Raw genomic sequence first — 19,606 nt, 5'->3', positions numbered from 1 at the left:
CCGTAGCAACCATTGAATACCCACATGACAATTTCATCAGTGCACTTGGATCTCACCACTAGACAGTCCCAGACAGTGGATTAGTCGACTTACATAGGGCAGCGAACCACTTACCTTCAAAATACCTAATCCCTCTCCCTAATCCCCCTCTGTTTACAAATCAGACAAAGAACTAAGTCGGCCAAAGGAGTCTTTGCTGCCGCCTCCCCACACAATCCCTGCATCAACGCAAACGATAATACTGAGATATAATCTTGGCGCAGAAATCCAACAAATCGAGCTAATTCCAGCGGTATAATTGCTCTGCAAGAACACACTTTTGCCCAAACTTAAGGCAATAATTTGCTAGCCTACATTTCTTCTATAAATGTTGCAAGACTACCCAGCCATCTAGGGGGTGTGAGAGGGGCAAAACAATCTGGTTCGTTCGTTTCACCAGCCACAATCCCACTTTTCACCACAGCCATCGGATGCGGTTACAAATTTTGTTACTTGGTTTCATCTGCTGGCTACATGACCGTTGGGCCATCCTGTGCGTGGGAGCCTCCAGCGAGAGACGCAGCGAGGGGCTAGCTCACGTCGCCCTTTTTCTATCCTTGTGTCTGGGCCTTTTCGTGGTAGGCCAGTGGGTGGGCAGTGAAAACCTAGATCGAAAATCACTCCCCAATCCCATATCACCACTCTCTCCCAATCCCCTGCTCTCCTCTTCCCTCCTCCCACAATCCTCGTCTCCTCTCCTCCTTCCCCAATCGCCGCCGCCTCTTGTTTTCCTACACGGGCCGCCACGCGAGGTGCTGCAGGGGAGGCGGGTGGACGGAGGAAGGGCGCCCCGAGCAACGAGGCGGCTGGATGCGGGAGTTGGTGGCGGCTGGACGGGCGGATCCGGTGCAGGACGGGCGGAATCCATGGCACTCTGCATCAATTTGAAGGTGAGGTGGGCAGTGTTACCACCGCATCCAGGTGAAGCAAGTCAACAAGCCGCATGACATCATGCCGGAGGAAGTTAGGGGGAAACAAGCCGCATGATGTTGAGAAGTGGATGAGCCATAGACGACTGCCTGAAGAATTGAGAAGGTTTTCTTAGTAATAATTAAACAAATATTATTATTTACATATGCCATGGTCTTGTACAGTTGTACCACAGACAACGACCCTTTGATATTTTGTTATTATATTTTTACATGTTTCTACTCTGCTTATTTTGCTTTTCATGCAACATGAACTTGCCCCTTGAATTTGTGTTTCTGCTGTTTGAATAGTAATAGTGGTTTGCCAAATACTGCTCTTATCAATTTCTCATGTATCTTTATCATTAAACTTTATGAAATGCCATTTCATTTTGTTCTGTGGGAACAAGTAATGTCTATTGTATTTTACGAACAAGATTTAACATAAATAGAACACGTTTCTAAGTTGGCACGTAAGTAGTAAACCTCCATACACAGGACATGTGCCATCTCATGGCAATGTCCATGAGAACCTGATATGTGGTTTGGAATTTCTTTTTCATGTTATTATAATCACTAGGTGTTTTGCTTCTACGCTTCAAAGATAGTAACCTTTGAAGTTATCTGAATGTACAGGAGGGTTAGACATGCAGAAAGGTTCACCTGGGCAGCTACTCAAGGAGTAAACGAAGAGGAGCTTCTAAGTAATTTGCCAGAAGATATCCAAAGGGACATACGGCGACACTTCTTTAGATTCCTTAATAAGGTTCATTGTAACTTCGCTGCCATTATTTACTCTTGATGAACAAAACATGGAAATGTTAAATAAAATTGAGATAAAAAACTTGAGGTTTCCACTAAATGGCTGATCCCATGTGAACAACTAGACCTATTATTTTTCCCTTGAAAAAATAGGTATGTCTTAATCTGTTCAGATTGTAAGTTCACCTTACTATCTATGCCTGCCTGATAATGACCTCCCCCTCACCTCGTAAAGAATTGCTGAGTGTGATTATTTTGCAGGTTCGATTGTTCACCTTAATGGATTGGCCAATCTTGGATGCTATCTGTGACAAATTAAGACAAAACTTATATATCAGTGGGAGTGACATTCTTTATCAAGGTGGCCCTGTTGACAAAATGGTTTTCATAGTGAGAGGTAAACTAGAAAGCATCAGCGCAGATGGTAGCAGGGATCCATTACATGATGGAGATGTATGTGGAGAGGAGCTCCTCACATGGTACTTGGAACACTCTTCGGCAAACAAAGGTCTACAATTTCTTGCCTGTATTCCTGTATTTATAATATATATAGTTCATAATTGTAACCGCACATGGACTGTGACTTTCAGATGGCGGGAAAAGCAGATTTAATGGTATGCGTTTGGTTGCTATTCGTACTGTGACATGTTTAACAAATGTTGAAGCTTTTGTACTTAGAGCAAGTGACCTCGAACAAGTCACTTCCCAGTTTGCACGGTTCTTGCGCAATCCACGAGTGCAGGGAGCGATCAGGTAGCCATTTGATGTCTCATTAGCTATTGTATGATTGTCACATTCCTGCTTTCTAGGATAAAAGTTTAGTTCTACTTGAATTTTTTGGATGCTGATGATGTTGAGGTTGTTGTTTTGAGTAACTATATTGCTGAGAAAATATGAGTGACTTAATTAGTTTGCCATTTTATCAATTTGATTAAAATTGCCAGCCATATTCTTCTATGGTACTCTTAAGTATCAATTTTCTCGAACTCCTATGTATTACTCTGTTGACTGATGCTTGAACCTCAATGCTTCAACTGTATTCAACAGGTATGAATCTCCCTACTGGAGAACAATTGCTGCAGCGCGCATCCAAGTTGCATGGAGGTACCTTAAGAGGCGACTAAAGCGAGCAGAAAGATCAAGGCCGAGCGAAGAACCTGATCGTAAACCTACATGGTCTCATTATGCTTTTCAGCATTGATAGAGGGCTGATAGTCTGCCTATGTAGATACTCAAGTGACCTCGAACAAGTCACTTCCCAGTTTGCACGGTTCTTGCGCAATCCACGAGTGCAGGGAGCGATCAGGTAGCCATTTGATGTCTCATTAGCTATTGTATGATTGTCACATTCCTGCTTTCTAGGATAAAAGTTTAGTTCTACTTGAATTTTTTGGATGCTGATGATGTTGAGGTTGTTGTTTTGAGTAACTATATTGCTGAGAAAATATGAGTGACTTAATTAGTTTGCCATTTTATCAATTTGATTAAAATTGCCAGCCATATTCTTCTATGGTACTCTTAAGTATCAATTTTCTGAACTCCTATGTATTACTCTGTTGACTGATGCTTGAACCTCAATGCTTCAACTGTATTCAACAGGTATGAATCTCCCTACTGGAGAACAATTGCTGCAGCGCGCATCCAAGTTGCATGGAGGTACCTTAAGAGGCGACTAAAGCGAGCAGAAAGATCAAGGCCGAGCGAAGAACCTGATCGTAAACCTACATGGTCTCATTATGCTTTTCAGCATTGATAGAGGGCTGATAGTCCGCCTATGTAGATACTCAAGTGACCTCGAACAAGTCACTTCCCGGTTTGCACGGTTCTTGCGCAATCCACGAGTGCGGGGAGCGATCAGGTAGCCATTTGATGTCTCATTAGCTATTGTATGATTGTCACATTCCTGCTTTCTAGGATAAAAGTTTAGTTCTACTTGAATTTTTTGGATGCTGATGATGTTGAGGTTGTTGTTTTGAGTAACTATATTGCTGAGAAAATATGAGTGACTTAATTAGTTTGCCATTTTATCAATTTGATTAAAATTGCCAGCCATATTCTTCTATGGTACTCTTAAGTATCAATTTTCTGAACTCCTATGTATTACTCTGTTGACTGATGCTTGAACCTCAATGCTTCAACTGTATTCAACAGGTATGAATCTCCCTACTGGAGAACAATTGCTGCAGCGCGCATCCAAGTTGCATGGAGGTACCTTAAGAGGCAACTAAAGCGAGCAGAAAGATCAAGGCCGAGCGAAGAACCTGATCGTAAACCTACATGGTCTCATTATGCTTTTCAGCATTGATAGAGGGCTGATAGTCTGCCTATGTAGATACTAACTACCTGTGCAGTACTAGACTATAGCTGCCAGAAATCTTGAATCCCTTGTTGGAATGTAGCCCGTGCCGTTAAAGTTTCTCGGCTTTCTGGTTCTCTGATCTTGTAGCTCCAGAGGTGTGAAAACTAATCTCCTGTATATAGTGAAAAATTATTTGATTTCGGCTTTCCAGTTTCTCTATGCATGGCTTTGTTTAGCATGAAATTATTTGTTTGTGAAATCCTAGGATAACTGCAAAATTGTTTCTCTATGCATGGCTTTTTATGATGGATAGTGGTTTATCTACAAATTTGATAGTTTGAGAGGCCTCACTTCTACCCATTATCCTTTCCCTTTGTGTTGTTGCTCGGAGGTGAGTCCGCACCTCCTCTTTTCTTTCTTTGTCATGGTTAGTGATGTGATGGTTCTATTCATTTCCTAATATCCCAAATATTGACCGAGATGTTTGAGAATACTTTAAAAGTATTCCGATTGCACTTGAAGAGCTTGTTCTGGATAGTAATTCAATCTTGATAGGGTTCTTATACTGCAGCTCATGTAAATAATAGGGTTCTTTCAAGTAATGGATGCACTCGGTTTTCTATTCTCTTGTGATAGGGTTCCTTTTGTTATGCACATGTCAGCAAGTAGGATATACTAATGGTTAGTCGACCTTGTCTGAATTTGCCAGTGCGAGCTATATAACATTTACTTTATACTCCATGCTCTTAGGCCTGGATAATTAAATGTTAGGTCTCAATTCTCTTCTATTCTCTTGTGATAGGGTGTCTTTTGTTATATGTATGCTGACTTCTTTATTTTGATAATGCAGTTTAAATATTTGCTTATGATGCAGTGAGATAATATGCCAGGTTTGCCTCTTTGTAGTCCACTCAATTTGAGAATAAGTATGAGTATGTAGTGGTCCATAGGATTCTTGTCAGTTCTGTTCCATTTGCACTACTATCACAGTAAACCTGAAATTGTAGTTATGTTCCATTTTGTTTGATATATAACATAGACATTATTGTTGTTTTTTCAGCTAAAGCGACGGCAACTCCATGAAAATCATGTGTTTGCTGCTGCTAATAAAATGCAGATCCAATTAGTGTCCGTCAGCTGTGCGGAAATACGAGTATCTCCATCTGACTCTCCTGAATATGCTTTCCATGTGATTAATTTGAATTACTTTCTTTCCATTGCATATCTGAAATTTCTTTTCGCTTATGATGGGCTTACCTGTTGCTTTGCATTATTGGTGACCATTGATGTTTTCCTTGTGCAGTGGAGTCCATACTCGATGGTAGGCTTGATGGATATTGCAAGTGTGCTTGGACTGGTTTCTTGTGGGAGGCACCCTCAAATCGATCCTTGGTTAGTTGTGTTCCATTGTTTTTCACTGGCCAAAACCCAGGGATGGTCAATATGAAGCTAACTCTGTACTACCTTCTTTTTTGGGCCTGAATTATCATATCATTCCCCTGAATTTAGTGCACATAACCTGATTTGAGTTTGTCGTTCAACCTATAAGAGAGAAGGTTGTGTAGAGAGTTGCAATTGCTTGGCGTTCAAATTTGAATGAATATATGCAGCCACCTCTGTGTCAGTACAAAATGATATTGGTGAACTGAGAACAATATGCAAGAATCACTAGGAACAACACTCGAACGTGCAATGTTGAATCAACTGCTTGTAAGGGGTCAGATAAATAAAGCAGATTGCTGGGCTTTAACTAGGCTCAAACTGGACTGGATGTATTAATTTAGGCCGGTCAGATAAATAAGGTTATTTTTTAATCCGTGGGTACAGTTCAGCGTGTATAAATTTAAGAAGCAACTAGGTCAGATGTGCAATTAACATGTAGGATGCAAATGGATATCAGTCAACCCTATTTATTAAAACATTTGACTTCACTTCTCATATGGGTTTGGTGTTCAGTTACATGATTAATTAACGCTCAGTTCTTGATGTTTACTTCCAACTAAAAAAGATAGCATGATAGTATGAATTTACTTCAAATTGAACTGAAACAGAATTGTGATAGATTTGTAGGATAATCTCTCTCTCTCTCTCTCTCTCTCTCTCTCTCTCTCTCTCTCTCTCTCTCTCTCTCTCTCTCTCTCTCTCTCGGGTGTGGTTAATACACAAAGGTAAAATTTGATAAGTTCGTCCGCAGTGTATAACCTTCATTAGTCAACATGGTTCAGTGTGTGCCGAGGGCAACTGCATCATTTTTTATGAATTAAATTTAGCATCATTTTATTGTTTCAATGATTCCATCTTAATATTCTTGCACTGAAATGAGGGAACGTGAGAGGTGTTTGTGGTCAGTAGACTTCTCACTCGGCACCCAATTAGTATTCTTGCACTGCTTTCGCTTCTTCATTTACATGCACACCACTTTGCTTTCTCCGGATACCGTATAATAATAACAGCTACACATTTCAACATGATGCCATATAAAGCTTGATAAAATCAATCTCCGGAAGAATTTTTTTCTCTACCGAAATCTGAAGGAATTATATAAGCATGTGTTATTTAACCAGAGATAAACTTTATCAGTTTAGAACAAGTAGCTTTGTTCACGTCTTTGTGATCAAGATAAAATTTTATTCCTCTTTGTTTCAAGGTGTGGTAACCTTTTCAATGGTGTTATCTAATTAAGCTCCTTAACAGGTATAAGTTATTTCTAACTTCATATTTCTATTTCCTTTTTTCGTACCAAGGCACATAAATTGTGATATCTTTGCTGAACTCTGAATTGGAGCAAACCTACACTATTAGGATATATACTACACACATAGGTATTGTATGAGGTTCCATTATATTGACTCATGTTCCATCTGCTTTCAGTTTCATGAGATGATGGGCGATGAAAAAAACACCTCTGCAGTAGCTGCGGCACTTGGAACCATGCTATTACTAGGCTTCACCTTCACCTACCCTTTATATGTATGTAAACATTTTTTATACAGTCTTTGCAGCGAACTTTTAATCACATGCAGGGATTTCTTCTGTCATGCGATCTTTTCGGATCAAGAGCTCTTACCAGACCAATCTCTTTATTGCTACCAGAGCATGGCCACTTGTGGTGGTTAATGAATGGGCATGGACGTGAAGCTGCTTTCAATCAATAGAGAACATGTGTTGCCCCAGACCAAGCTCCACACATTACTCTTGGTAATTTATCAGGTTGGCTGCCACCTCTGAGTTTATACATAATGAGATCATTCGGTAGTAATTTGTGCTGTAGATATGAGTTTTGAGAAGAGAAAAAAGACATGTAAAATCGTACCATATAATAATTATATTGTTTCTTTCAAAATACTTGACATGGATACTTGCACCTCCTGAGTTTGTACATAATGTTGCAGATTGTGGACTGACCGTATGTGAAGATAATGAGGATTGCTACCGGAGCATGGCCACTTGTGGTGGTTAATGAATGGGCATGGACGTGAAGCTGCTTTCAATCAATAGAGAACATGTGTTGCCCCAGACCAAGCTCCACACATTACTCGTGGTAATTTATCAGGTTGGCTGCCACCTCTGAGTTTATACATAATGAGATCATTCGGTAGTAATTTGTGCTGTTGATATGAGTTTTGAGAAGAGAAAAAAGACATGTAAAATCGTACCATATAATAATTATGTTGTTTCTTTCAAAATACTTGACATGGATAGATGTTGTTGCCTACAGGACAATGTTATTGTAACTTCGCTAAAATTCGGTACAATGTACATGTGAATTCCACCACTTGGCTTCTGTAATATACTTACGATGGTTATAGTACTCTCTTGCTTTTGCTTCTGCGCTGGGGTGCACTGTGTCGTATGACAATGTTATTGAACATTAGCAATTTTTTCATACAAGTTTTGCCATTATTGACATTGTTGTATTGTAACTGTAGTAGTATAGGTGGTTCTCAATTTTCTGTTACGTTGGAAACCTAAATTATTTACCCATAGACATTTGTCATTTGCTTCTTAGTGATGATCCTGGTGTATTTTTATTGAAAAAATAACACTGTATGTACTTTTGAAAAAAATAGCACTACTTAACTGATTAAAACTTGTGGTTAGAGTACTTTCTTGATTTTGCCTGTGCGCCGGGGCGCACCGGGTCATCTAGTTGGTGTTAAAAAACTGGTGGAAGGAGTCCATGGGCAACTCAGCCAGCGGCCGAACTCCCGCAGGTCGCCCCCGACGGCACGGCGCTCTCTCGTCGGAGCGCACGTCGAGCTGCAGCAGCAGGTAACGCGAGTCCCCCGTCGAGCCCGCCTATGGACGCGCGCGGCCGCGTACCCTGCCGCCTCGCATCCCCGTCACCAGCACCACAGGCCCGCCCCAGCTCGCCCGTCGGGGTTGGAGTAAATTACATATACATATCACTTTTGAGGCAACGGTTACGAGTTGGTACCATCTCTGGTAATTTTAACAAGTAACTACCACTTCTAGGGCAGGAAGTAACAAATAGAGCAACTCTTGTGTTGACACTGATTTAACTGCGCGGGCCCACATGTCAGAGCAAACGGCCGTCAGCCAGCCGTTAGGGCACAGCCATTAGACATGTCTGGTCGTACTCCTGGTCGTCGCACAGCTCACTCATTCTCACGCCGGTCCGCTCGTCGCTTTGAGAAGCTTGGCAGAAGCAGCACACTGCGCTTGCTGGCCGCACCCCCGCGCTCGCCGGATGTCGGATGATGCTTGGCCAGCTCGCCGCGTCCCCGCGGTAGCTCGCCCGCTTATGCTCGGCCAGCTTGCCGTGCCCCCGCGTGCTAGCTCGCCCGTTGATGCTCAGCTAGCTTGCCGCGCGCGCCCGTTGATGCTTAGCCAGCTTGCCGTGCCCCCGCGCTCGCCCGCTGATGCTCGACCAGCTCAACGCGCCACTGCGCTTGCCGGCCGATACGAGTGGCAACAAAAGCTAGGATACATGCGTGCTAGCTCATAGAAGTTCGTGCGTCCACTTCTGCTGAAGCTGAACACGCCCATTACGGCCGTGAGGACAGGTAAGTTTCCACGGGAATTTCTCCATTGTGGGTCAGACAGGTCCTGCGACATAGTAGCAGGAAATCAAACCGGTGACTCTAAAATTTGAGGTGAGCTGAAGACAGACTAGAAAAAGCGATGGAGCGACTTCTGGATCACGACGAGGTAGAAGACCAACGCGTAAGCGAACACTGGGGATGTGGGTCGAACGGTGGTGTTGACCTGGTGCTGACGGGCGACGGCTGTGCGCGCGCGGGTGGGCTTCGCGGATGGAGCAGCGAGTGGAGATGCAGCGCGGCGTGGTTCTCAGGCGCGGCAGCGGCACGGGTGGAAGACCATAGCAAGGTGCACATGCGTTCGCCGAGGGTGCACGACCTCCGCAGTAGAGCTTGCGGGCGCGCAGCCGTCGCAGGCGAAGGCGCGAAGGAGCTTGCGGGCGCGGCAGCCGGCACGGACGGAGATGGTGCTGTCGCAGGGCGCGGTCGAGGCGGGGCCAGACTGCGGTCTGCGGCTCGTTCTTGCCGCTGCTGGGTTGCCGCACATGCGCGCGCATGGTGCACGCGTGCCTGCTGATGCATGCTTGGACACTGCTGCTGCTTTGTTCGTTGGGCTGTTTTAGGGTGCGCACGCCATGCACGCGCAGCTGCTGCTTGGCGCGAGGAGACGAGCGAGGAGGTGCTGGTGGCAGCTGCATGCAGGCGGACGCGACGTCGCGCGGAGGTGCCGGTGCACGCCGTAGGTGTTGTGGAGGTGCACGCGGAGGAGAGGTCGACGGGTACACGCACGAACGGTGCGAGCGTGAGCAGCGCAAGCCGTGGGAGATGGGTCAAAGAAAGAAGGAGAAGATGGGAGTTGACTGGTGGTCCCCGCGTCCATCTCATATCTTTTTCCGTGAAACAGCCACGTTTCCTGGCCAAATCGGTCAATCCCACCAGACCGGATATTCACAACGGGTCAACTAGCATGGTCTCTTATCTACTCCTGCCCTAACGGCTCGCACACGCCCCGTTAGCTATGATAAGTGGGACCGCGTGATTAATTCGCTGTTAACTACAGAATTGCTCTATCTGTTACAAACTGCCCCAGAAGTTGCACTTACTTGATAAAATTACCAGAGTTGGTACCTACTTGCAACCGTTACCCTAAAAGTAGTACCTATATGTAATTTACTCTCGGGGTTGGGAGCAGGCGGCAGGTAAGATAAAAAACAAATACATTCGGGAAAAAGTAATATGGAATCTTACGTATCTTGATGTGAGGAATATTGATTCCAAGGATAGATGAGTGCACCCTGCGATGAGTTCCCAAAGGCGTCCAGGAGCGCACACTTCTAAAGAAAATGCAATAAAGCCTTTGGCGTGTTTAATTGGTTGCAACTTGCAAGATAATTATTTGAAGGTAGCATGCAGCCTTCAAAGGTGTCGCCGGGCAAAGCCCGTGTGGCATGGCGGCGGCGGGGGCTTCAGATGGTCGCGATCATGGAGGAGGGGGGCGGCGCTCCCGATCTCTTGTGGTGGTGGTGGTGCGCGGCGTCGGCGGCCGGAAGGCGAGGCGGTGGCGGTGGTGGCGTGGCCGGATCTTGGTCCTTGGGGCCTGGAGGCGGTCGTGCTGCTATGCCTTCTCCTCCGCGCGACGGGCCGCTCCGCCCGCATCACATGGGAGCCGGGGCAGCGGCCCCGGGCATGGCGGCGGCGACCTCCTCTCCGGAGGGGGACGGCCTCTTTGGGATCTGGGGTGGGGGATTTTGGGATCCCACTCAGATCTCCGGCGGTGAAGATCCAGTCGACGACGAGCTTTGGGTGACGGGGCAGCCGGTGAAAACCGCGCTTCGATCTCGGTCTTGGCGGATGATGGCGGCGTCGATTGACGTCGTTACCTTGTCGAAGGCATCATCTTTGCTTGCCTCGGCACTACACTCAGCGAGTTGGGGATACGCGGCTGCCGGTGAAAACCGTGCTCCGACTTCGGTCTTGGCGGGCGATGGCGGCGTCACACGTCGTAACCTTCTTGAAGGCATCGTCGTCGCAGCCTGCTTCTACCCACTCGTGCTGCTCCGGGGGAAACCTTAGATCTGGGTCTCCCGGATCGGACGATGGCGACGCTACCTACGTCGTTCTACCTCTTGGGGCATCGTTTTGGAGCAGCTGCTGGATGGTGGCGGATGTTGGTGGAGTGGTATTCATCTACCACATCGCCGGCGCTGAATCTCGGTGGCATGGTGCTGCGGGGTATCGACGACGGATGCGGGATGATGTATGCGGGCAGGATGGTGGAGCCGTCTGGCGTCATGGTGGCATCGACGGCAGGTCTTGCAAGGTTAATGCGATGATCTCTCTTGAAGATGGAGTCGAGGAAGACGGCGGAAGCAACTCCTGTGGCGTGGGCGTTGGCGTACGCTGAGAGTCTGCTTGACTGGATGTGCTTCTCACCTGCTATTGGGCGGTTGGGAAGGCATTTAGTTTTGGTTGATGTGAGTTGGTGTATTGTCACCCTCTTCATCCCACTGTAGGTATAGTTAGGTTGCTTCGAGATTGGTCTTTTGTATTGTTTCTTTGTAAGGTTCGTGAATAATCTAATAAAAAAGAGCCGTGTGCATCCTTTGGATGCAGAAGCTGGGGCGATATTTCCCCCATTTCGAAAAAAAAATGCAGCCTTCAAAGGAAGGGAAGATGCTAGAGTTCCAAAGCTATACAGGTTACGTACTACTGTACTTAGCAACGCTACAAAAAGACAAGTAATATTAAGCAAACAGAGACTTGTATTACTAAGCACTGGTTTGAGGTATAAGCCACTCTAGTAAAGGAGGACTTGGGGTATTGAGAGCATCTCCAGCCGCGTCCCCCAAAGCGTCCCCTAAACCGCGCCGGATTAAGCGTTTGGGGAACGTGTTTCGTTCGTACCGCGTTTGGGGGACGTCGCTCCCCAGTCGCGTCCCCCAAACAAAATTTCGGAAATTTTAAACTTAACGAGATTCGATTAGATTCGTCCAAACTTACATAGATTCGAACGAAATTTGACTAAATTTAAACTAAACCTAATCTAGAACCACTTGCCGCGGCCGAAGGCGTCGTAGTACTGCTGGAAGTTGTACATGTCGTCGGTGACGACCTCCTGCTTGACGCGCTCGTCGACGGGCTCGTCCTTCACCAAGCCGCTTGGTCCTGCCTCGCCGTCGTCGGTGAGGTCCACCAGCGGCTTGCCGGAGTCGCGGATGGACATGGCGATCGCCGCGTCCAGGTCGCCCCTCCAGGCGTCCTTGTCGTTCATGGACGCCAAGAACGCCGCCCGCAGCCCTGGGCAGTCCTCGGGGTCGTCGCTGCTGGCGCTGAGCCGCTGCTGTCGCTCGTACTCCGCCAGCAGCGCCGCCTGCGACGCTTCCTCCGGCTCCTCCTTCACCTCCGGCTTCGGGATGGGGAGGGCGCCGCCGCGCCTCCCTTGCTGCCGCCGGCTGCCGCTGCCGCCACGCCTCGTGTTGATGGGCGTCGCCGGCTCCTCCTTGACCTCCCGTTTGGGGACGGTGTAGGGCACCGACCGGTACGACGAGGACGGCGTCGATCACGCCGGTCCCGAGGAAGAAGAGTGCGAGGAGGACGAGTACGTCGTCCTCCTCGGCTGCCATTGAGGAGACGGCGGCGGTGACGACGGTATCTCCAACCTTGGAGCGCCGTTGCGGATGCCGCGGATGACGTTGTCGAGGGTGCGCCCCGGAACGCCCCAGAACAGGGCGCGGCCGTCCTTGTTCCAGCTGTTGGGGCCGCCGACGAGGTTGTCGGTGCTGTACATCTCGACGTCGTACTTCGCCTTGAAGTACGTCGTCCACCGAGCGTCGTTGTTGTTGACCGCCCACGTTGGATCCAACCGCTCCTCGGCGGTGAGTTGAGCCCGCCGGGCCTTGATGGCGTCCCTCCATTGATCCGTGCCCGGCTTCGACGGCGGCGGGACGCCAATGCCGTTCACGGCCATCTTCCAACCGCCGCTGCTTGGCAGCCGCATGTCCGGTGGGACTAGATACCGGGCGTGGTACAGCGCCCACGCCTCCGGCACGGTGAGGCTGCCGCGGCCGAAGCCGTTCGCCGCGGCGATCTTGCGGGAGGACGAGCTCGACATTTTTGGAGCGGCGAGGAGAAGATCTGGGAGGGGGGAGGCGGCGGGGACGAGAAGGTTTGTGAGCGGCGAGAACTGCAGGGCGTCTTAAAACAGCGGCAGCAGCGGGTGGTTGCACGCAATAACTCCGGCGCGGACGGCCACGCGGCCATGCACGACGAGACGCGTCCCCGCGTCGCCCGGGAAAACAGGGACGCCATTAACGTCGCTTGACCAAAGGTAGGCGACGGGGTTTTAGCCTTCCGTGCCGCTGACGGGTCGGCCCCGCCACTCCCCGCCTCGCTTTTCGTTGTGTCCGGCGTGCCCGGTGCGTCCCCTGTGGGACGGGGACGGGCTCGGGGCGCCGGACACCGTATCGGGGGGCGCCGGACAAAAATGGGCTTTGGGGGATGCGGTTGGAACGCATTTTTTGTCCGGCACGCCCCAAATCCCTTTGGGGGACGCTTTGGGGGACGCGGCTGGAGATGCTCTGATGCCTTGCTGCGGAGCTTACCGTGCATACATGTGAGGATCATGCCAAGGTGATGGGTTCGTTGCATGGAAAACAAAAAAATTCTACCGTGAACATGAACAAAAACCAAGATCCAATCTAGGAAGAAGCAAGATCTAATCTACCAAGATCGAAGCAACGAGATGTATGTGAGACTAACCCTCGAAGATTCCAAAGCCTACGAGATTAGATCTCGTTGTTGATGTAGTCGATCGTCCGGTGCTGCAATTCGGCAAAGACTTCCGTACTCGGTCGTGCGTACGGTGTCGATGAAGCCCGTCCTCTCCCCGTTCCGGCAGGCAGTGGAGGTGTGGTAGATCCCCTCGGAATCCCAGCAGCACGACGGCGTGGTGGTGGAGGTGGAGGAGAAATTCCTGCAGGGCTTCGCCAAGCCTGCGCAGGAAGAAGGAGGAGGGAGAGAGGGGCGGCTAGGGCTTGGGGGTGATGTGATGTGATGCGCCCCAGCCCTCTCCTCCCTCTTATATAGGCGTGGGGGGCTGCCTTGGCCCCTCCTCCAAGCCTTTGGGTCGGCCAAAACAAGGGGGGCAACTTCCCCCCAAGTTAAGTCCCTATTTTCAAGGGATTTGATCGTATCCACTTGATCCAGCCACATGGGCCTTGGGAGGCTGGATTGCCTGGCCCATGTGGACCTATGTGACCCCCTCCGGTCCATGTTGGTCGTCCGGGATAGGTCGGCCCCACTATGGCACCCTCCGGAACCTTCTAGAACCTCCGGTACAATACCGAAAAATCCTGAACTTTTCCGGTAACCCTGAAAATGACTTCCCATATATGAATCTTATTCTCCGGACCATTCCGGACCTCCTCGTGATGTCTTGGATCCCATCCGAGACTCCGAACAAACTTCGGTATCCATCTCATATTCGAAATCTACTTATGCGACATCGAACCTTAAGCGCGTCATGTAATATCCCAGGAAATGGGGTTACAAAAATATAGGAAACAGATGTGTGCATTGCATTCATGCATAGAAAATCTGGGGAATTTTCGCGCTTTAAAGTAAAACAGTCACAATGAATCGAAGTTTCACTTGACCTTGGTGGAATTGAAGTAGCTCATCAAGTCAAGCGCTATAAACCTCAATGTGACTTTGTTAAAACCTTGTTTGGGTAGAGATGATTTGATCTAAGGGGTTAGATCAAATGGAACTAATGATCAACACAACAACACTTTACTCAATGATAAATTGCTTGATCTTATAAAAGAGTATAATATGGTAATCCTTGTCATAATATATGAACACCTATTCAATTGCAAATCAAGTAGCAATAAAATGGAGAAACCATTCTTGACTTATCTTTTCCATGTCTTAAACTAATCCTTGGTCCTACCATGAACCTCATGGTATCCATTCCACTTTACTCTTGGAAACAAGACAAGGAGATAAACCCTAGGAATATATATTCTTCTCTATTACATATTATTATACATCAAACCTAGAGAGATGAGAGTTCTATGTTATTTAGTAGAGAAGCAATGACAAGCTTTGAGCTAAACCTTGGATATGCATCCATGTATTCAAATCATCTTTAAGAGAAACCCTAGGATATTATTCAAGACATTCCCTAGAGAGAGAACCCAATTATGTTAAACATAGATAATGAGATCACATCAACCTCTATGGAGTCTAACCTTAGGTTAGTATTGAAATCCTTCCCAAATGAGAGAGACCACTCATATCAATCCTAGCTTTACCTATTTAAGAATAAAGGACAACCTTTGAACTAAAGTATTAGGTTGTAAACTATTTCACCTTGGAGTGGTGAGATAACCTAATATCACATGGAATAATACCATATCCATGAATTGATAAAGTAAGGAGGAGATTAATTCAACCAAGATAGCCAAGTGGGGTTTTAGACTTGATACCTATTGAGATATTGTGAGTACACCATAAACCCTAGAACAACTATTCCTATGAAAGAGAATTCAAGCTATGGTGCTACACTCAAGTTAGATGAGGCAACACTTGAATTTGAGGGAGAGAACTATTCCATATAACCAGATGATTAAATCATCATTCCTGGAGAAGAACTCTAAGTGAATATCACATGCATTCTCCTGGGATATAAACTATTGAAACAACCATAGTATGCCTATCCTAGAAAGTAAAAATAGAAGTGCTATACCTTAATTGATCAAGACAATGCTTGATCATGTGAGTGAGAAACCTAACTCTTGAGAGATAACTTAGGAAGCCAAACCTGGATCATTATAAATTATGTAGTGATCATAAACCCTAAGAACTTGAAGTAGAGGATATAAGCACATAAGAAAAGCTTAGAGTTAAAGCCTATAATTTATATGGTGAGAAACCATTCATCACTATAACCAAAGTTAACTATAAAAAGAAATATAGCTACTTTAGTTACTTTAACAATAGATTAAGGATATAATAGAAATCTATTGGTATAAGATAAGACCCAATTCTCAAGTCCTTAGTAATTAAAGGAGAACAGAAACAATTAAGCAACTAACCATATTACCTTGGTTAGGGGAGATTAAACCCTAGCAAATGCAATATGATGTCATCTCAACTCTACAAAACTAGAAGTATATCTCAACCCTAGTTTATGCATCACTATGGTGATCATAATTTAAACCTAGGCCATAATTGAGATTCAAACCATGTGCTATTAGGTGGATATAACTAGAACCCTAGAATTGTTCACTAATTAAAATCTTATGCTACAATTATTGAACCTAAGATTAACCTAGTGCTAAATACTATAATTAAAACCATATGTGTGATCAACCACTTATCCTTATAATTAGACCAAACCATGATGAGAGTAGTATTTATATTTCAAGGTGTTATTAAATATAATCCCAGTGCTACCTTTGAAATATGGTTATAATAAAACCTACAAAACCTTAACAAGCAGGTGCTCACATAAAATTATGTGCAAGTGACAAATTCCTCAAATAGAAACCAAGCAGTAATAACAATCTATGGAATACTTTGAGTTCAAAGTATTAACTCTAATCATTCCAAAGGATTTGATTCATAAGAAAAAGGAAATCAAAATGAATATATAAAACCATTCCTAAAATGAAAATTCCAATAAAGCTTAAATATGTTAAACCTTTATTTAGAACAACAATGCATGTAACTACCATTACAATAAGTCCTATTTAAGATAGGTAGCAATATGTGCAAGCAGAATTGAATTCAAATTTGAATTCAACAAATGAAATTGAACATAGAAAATAAAAACAGAAAAGAAAAAGAGAGAAGAGATGGGCTTACCTGGCAGATCCGAGCAGCCCAGCAGCAGCCTGCCTAGCAGCCCAACACCACGGCCCAAAACCAGCCCGATACCTCTTCGTCCCAAAATATCGGGGGAGGAGCTCGTCCTCATCTCCTCCTCGCGCGTGGAGGACAGCATGGAGCCGTGCTCTCCTTCTCCCTCTCGCTGGCACCTCCTCCTTGATCCACGACGAGACGAGGAACTTTCCAACGCGGTATAAAATCTCCAGTACGAAACCTAGCATCGGATTCTTCCTCCTCTCCTAAAAATTCCCCATACCTGAAACCCTGGCTGCGCCGGTCACCATTACCGCGTGCGATTGGAGCACCCCCGAGCCAAGCTGAGCACACCAGCTTGACCGCCGTCCTCGACTTGCTACGCCCACGGAAGGAATCGAGCCGCCGTGACCGAAATCGACGCCAACGACATCATCTTCTCCGGCACCGGCAGCTACGAATTCCGGCGAACCAAGCCTCCATGAGCTTCACCGAGCTCACCAACAGCCTCAGGTCGATCTTGCACATCTCTGGAGCTCATTATTTCGAGTTATTGATGTGCATAGCTAGCAGTAGCTAGATGGCCGGAGTGCGCCGCCGCAGTACCTCACCGCCGGGCATGCTCCGGTGACCTTTCGGAAGCGTCGATACCACCATCGTTCTCAGAACATCGAGAGGATGCGGAAACACCTATTAGCACATCCCGAGAGGCAGTAGAACGGCGTCGCCGCCGTGCACTGGCTCGCCGGCGTTGAGCCGTCGACGATGCCTACGTGGCGGTGGGGCCCGAAGGCTGGTTTGACCCAGTCAACCGCCAACAAGGCAGCTGACTCGGACCAGACCCCACCTGTCTGCGTCTCGGGTACAAACCGAACCGGTACCTTTAGTATATCCAGTTATTTCAATAATCCTGAAAATAGCATAAACTTTAGAAATTCATATCTAATTCATTATAACTCAAAAAAAGATAAATAAGATATCAAAATTCTTATAAAAATAAACTCTATCCAATAAAAATATAATATGAAATTTTTATTTTAAATAAAAATTTAATTATTTAATACTTATTAATTAAGCCTTTTTCTTTTAAAACTTAAATTCAATTAAAATTCAATAATTAGGAAAACTTCCTAAAATAAATAAAAACCATTAAGTAAATAAGGAAAACATTAAAAATTAATTTTCCTTTACTATTAACTTATTAAATCCTCATCAGGAGGATTTAAAACCCTAATTAATAATTACCTTAATTTTTAATTCATTAAAAATAATAAAAAGCCCCAATCTAATATTATTTTTATTTCAAAGTTATTAATAACTTCAACTTTAAAATGAAGTTATTAATCATAGAACTATATGGTAATTAGGAAACCCTAATTCCTTATGAAATGATATTACAATCTTATCATTTCATGTGATTCCTACAACCCTAATCCAAATAGGAGTTCTAGCTCCATTAATACATGTGAACCCTAAATTGCTTCTAACCTAAAACTCAGGTTAGTATGTGATCATGATAGTTTATTCTCAATAATAGATCCATAGTAACAATTAAATGCTTGTCATGTCCACATAAAATATAGAAACCCTATCACTACTAAATTAGTATCCCATGTGTTCATCTTCATCAGACCTAGAGGATCAAATAGGGTTAACCAAATGTAAAACCTAGTTCCAATACTCAGAGACATCAACCTTACATATCCATGCTTAGCATCACACTGATAGCCTGGATTGTGATGAACCCTGATAGCAACCATGACAATATTGTGCATCCTATTTCATACACACTAAACCCTATTAGTGTTGGATACTTATTAATCATCCTATCCAGGAGCCAATTATTCCTTATTGAATAGATCCAATAGCAAACCCTACACAACCTCAAACCTAATTGTAATACTTCTTATTCCTTAAGAAGTATGTTCTTCAAAAGTTATTCTTTTGAAAAAATAAAGAGTAGTCATCCACCTTGCCTAATAGGACCTATAAACCCTAGCTAGCTATAATCAGCAAGATGAATCAACCTTGATAACAACTAGGTATAAACAATTGCTTAGGATGCCTAGGCTTAACTCAACCTTACAAGTTCTAGCTGTTGATGAATCCAACTATGTTGTGATCCATTTAATCCTTACTCCAGAAACCAATTGGAACCATAGAAAACCATAGAACCCCACAAACCTAATTATCATACTTGTTCTTTATTAAAGAACATGTTCTTCAAAAGTTATTCTTTTGAAATATATAATAAGTAAACATCAACCATACACTATAGGACTTAAAATTGACAACTGCTCTTTACTTATTATACAACTACTATCCCTGGGTGTGTATGATTGTTACTATGCATTTTACCACTTTCTTATGATTCTAAGACAACACAACTCTGAATAAGAACCTTGTTTGTGAATCATTCTAAAAGTGCAACACACCCTGAACTAATCATTACCACTCACTAATCCTAAATCATCGGGGTTAGGTCACGCTTAGAATGATTGCATCTCATACTTATGCACTATTGCATCCTTGCCAATCTTTTAAACATCGTCCTTACCGGACGATGATGCTATTTCAGAATTTGGAGTTATTGCGCACCGAGGACCTTGCCTGCATAATCTTGCAGTCAAGAAAGGCAAGTTCATCGCTTGCTCATGCCATTTGAGTATTTTTACCAAATTACTTGCAAAGTACTATGTTTATAACTATTGCATAAAAAACAAAACCAC

General features: G+C 45.2%; 1 protein-coding gene and 3 long non-coding RNA genes across 4 annotated transcripts; all 4 read left to right on the top strand.

Moving 5' to 3' along the window:
- The first annotated feature begins 760 nt into the window (after positions 1-760).
- LOC124667352 (probable cyclic nucleotide-gated ion channel 20, chloroplastic) lies at positions 761-3,466 on the top strand. The gene is made up of 6 exons (XM_047204645.1): positions 761-1,074; positions 1,584-1,713; positions 1,971-2,217; positions 2,300-2,462; positions 2,757-3,015; positions 3,309-3,466. Exons 1-5 carry the CDS (start codon positions 983-985, stop codon positions 2,908-2,910), a joined length of 786 nt encoding a protein of 261 aa, XP_047060601.1. The 5' UTR covers positions 761-982; the 3' UTR covers positions 2,911-3,015; positions 3,309-3,466.
- Positions 3,467-3,525: 59 nt separating this feature from the next.
- LOC124668624 lies at positions 3,526-4,218 on the top strand. The gene is made up of 2 exons (XR_006991768.1): positions 3,526-3,567; positions 3,861-4,218. It is a non-coding gene; the product is annotated as an uncharacterized LOC124668624 (long non-coding RNA).
- Positions 4,219-4,856: 638 nt separating this feature from the next.
- On the top strand, positions 4,857-6,638 carry LOC124668622. The gene is made up of 3 exons (XR_006991766.1): positions 4,857-4,898; positions 5,069-5,161; positions 5,312-6,638. It is a non-coding gene; the product is annotated as an uncharacterized LOC124668622 (long non-coding RNA).
- Positions 6,639-6,675: 37 nt separating this feature from the next.
- LOC124668623 lies at positions 6,676-7,382 on the top strand. The gene is made up of 3 exons (XR_006991767.1): positions 6,676-6,702; positions 6,880-6,978; positions 7,102-7,382. It is a non-coding gene; the product is annotated as an uncharacterized LOC124668623 (long non-coding RNA).
- Positions 7,383-19,606: the final 12,224 nt, after the last annotated feature.

This window comes from Lolium rigidum, chromosome 6 (genome assembly GCF_022539505.1).
Source record: "Lolium rigidum isolate FL_2022 chromosome 6, APGP_CSIRO_Lrig_0.1, whole genome shotgun sequence".
NCBI classification, from domain to species: Eukaryota; Viridiplantae; Streptophyta; class Magnoliopsida; order Poales; family Poaceae; genus Lolium; species Lolium rigidum.
The sequence above is the reverse complement of the archived record's forward strand: the minus strand, read 5'-3'. Positions and strand labels throughout refer to the sequence as shown.

What these genes read in the sequence shown, in the direction of transcription:
- LOC124667352 (XM_047204645.1), top strand. Translation starts at nt 983, where the DNA reads ATGACATCATGCCGGAGGAAGTTAGGGGGAAACAAGCCGCATGATGTT. An exon ending in CTGCCTGAAGAATTGAGAAG is followed by an intron (nt 1,075 to 1,583) that starts GTTTTCTTAGTA and finishes CTGAATGTACAG; the next exon opens with GAGGGTTAGACATGCAGAAA. An exon ending in CGAGTGCAGGGAGCGATCAG is followed by an intron (nt 2,463 to 2,756) that starts GTAGCCATTTGA and finishes TGTATTCAACAG; the next exon opens with GTATGAATCTCCCTACTGGA.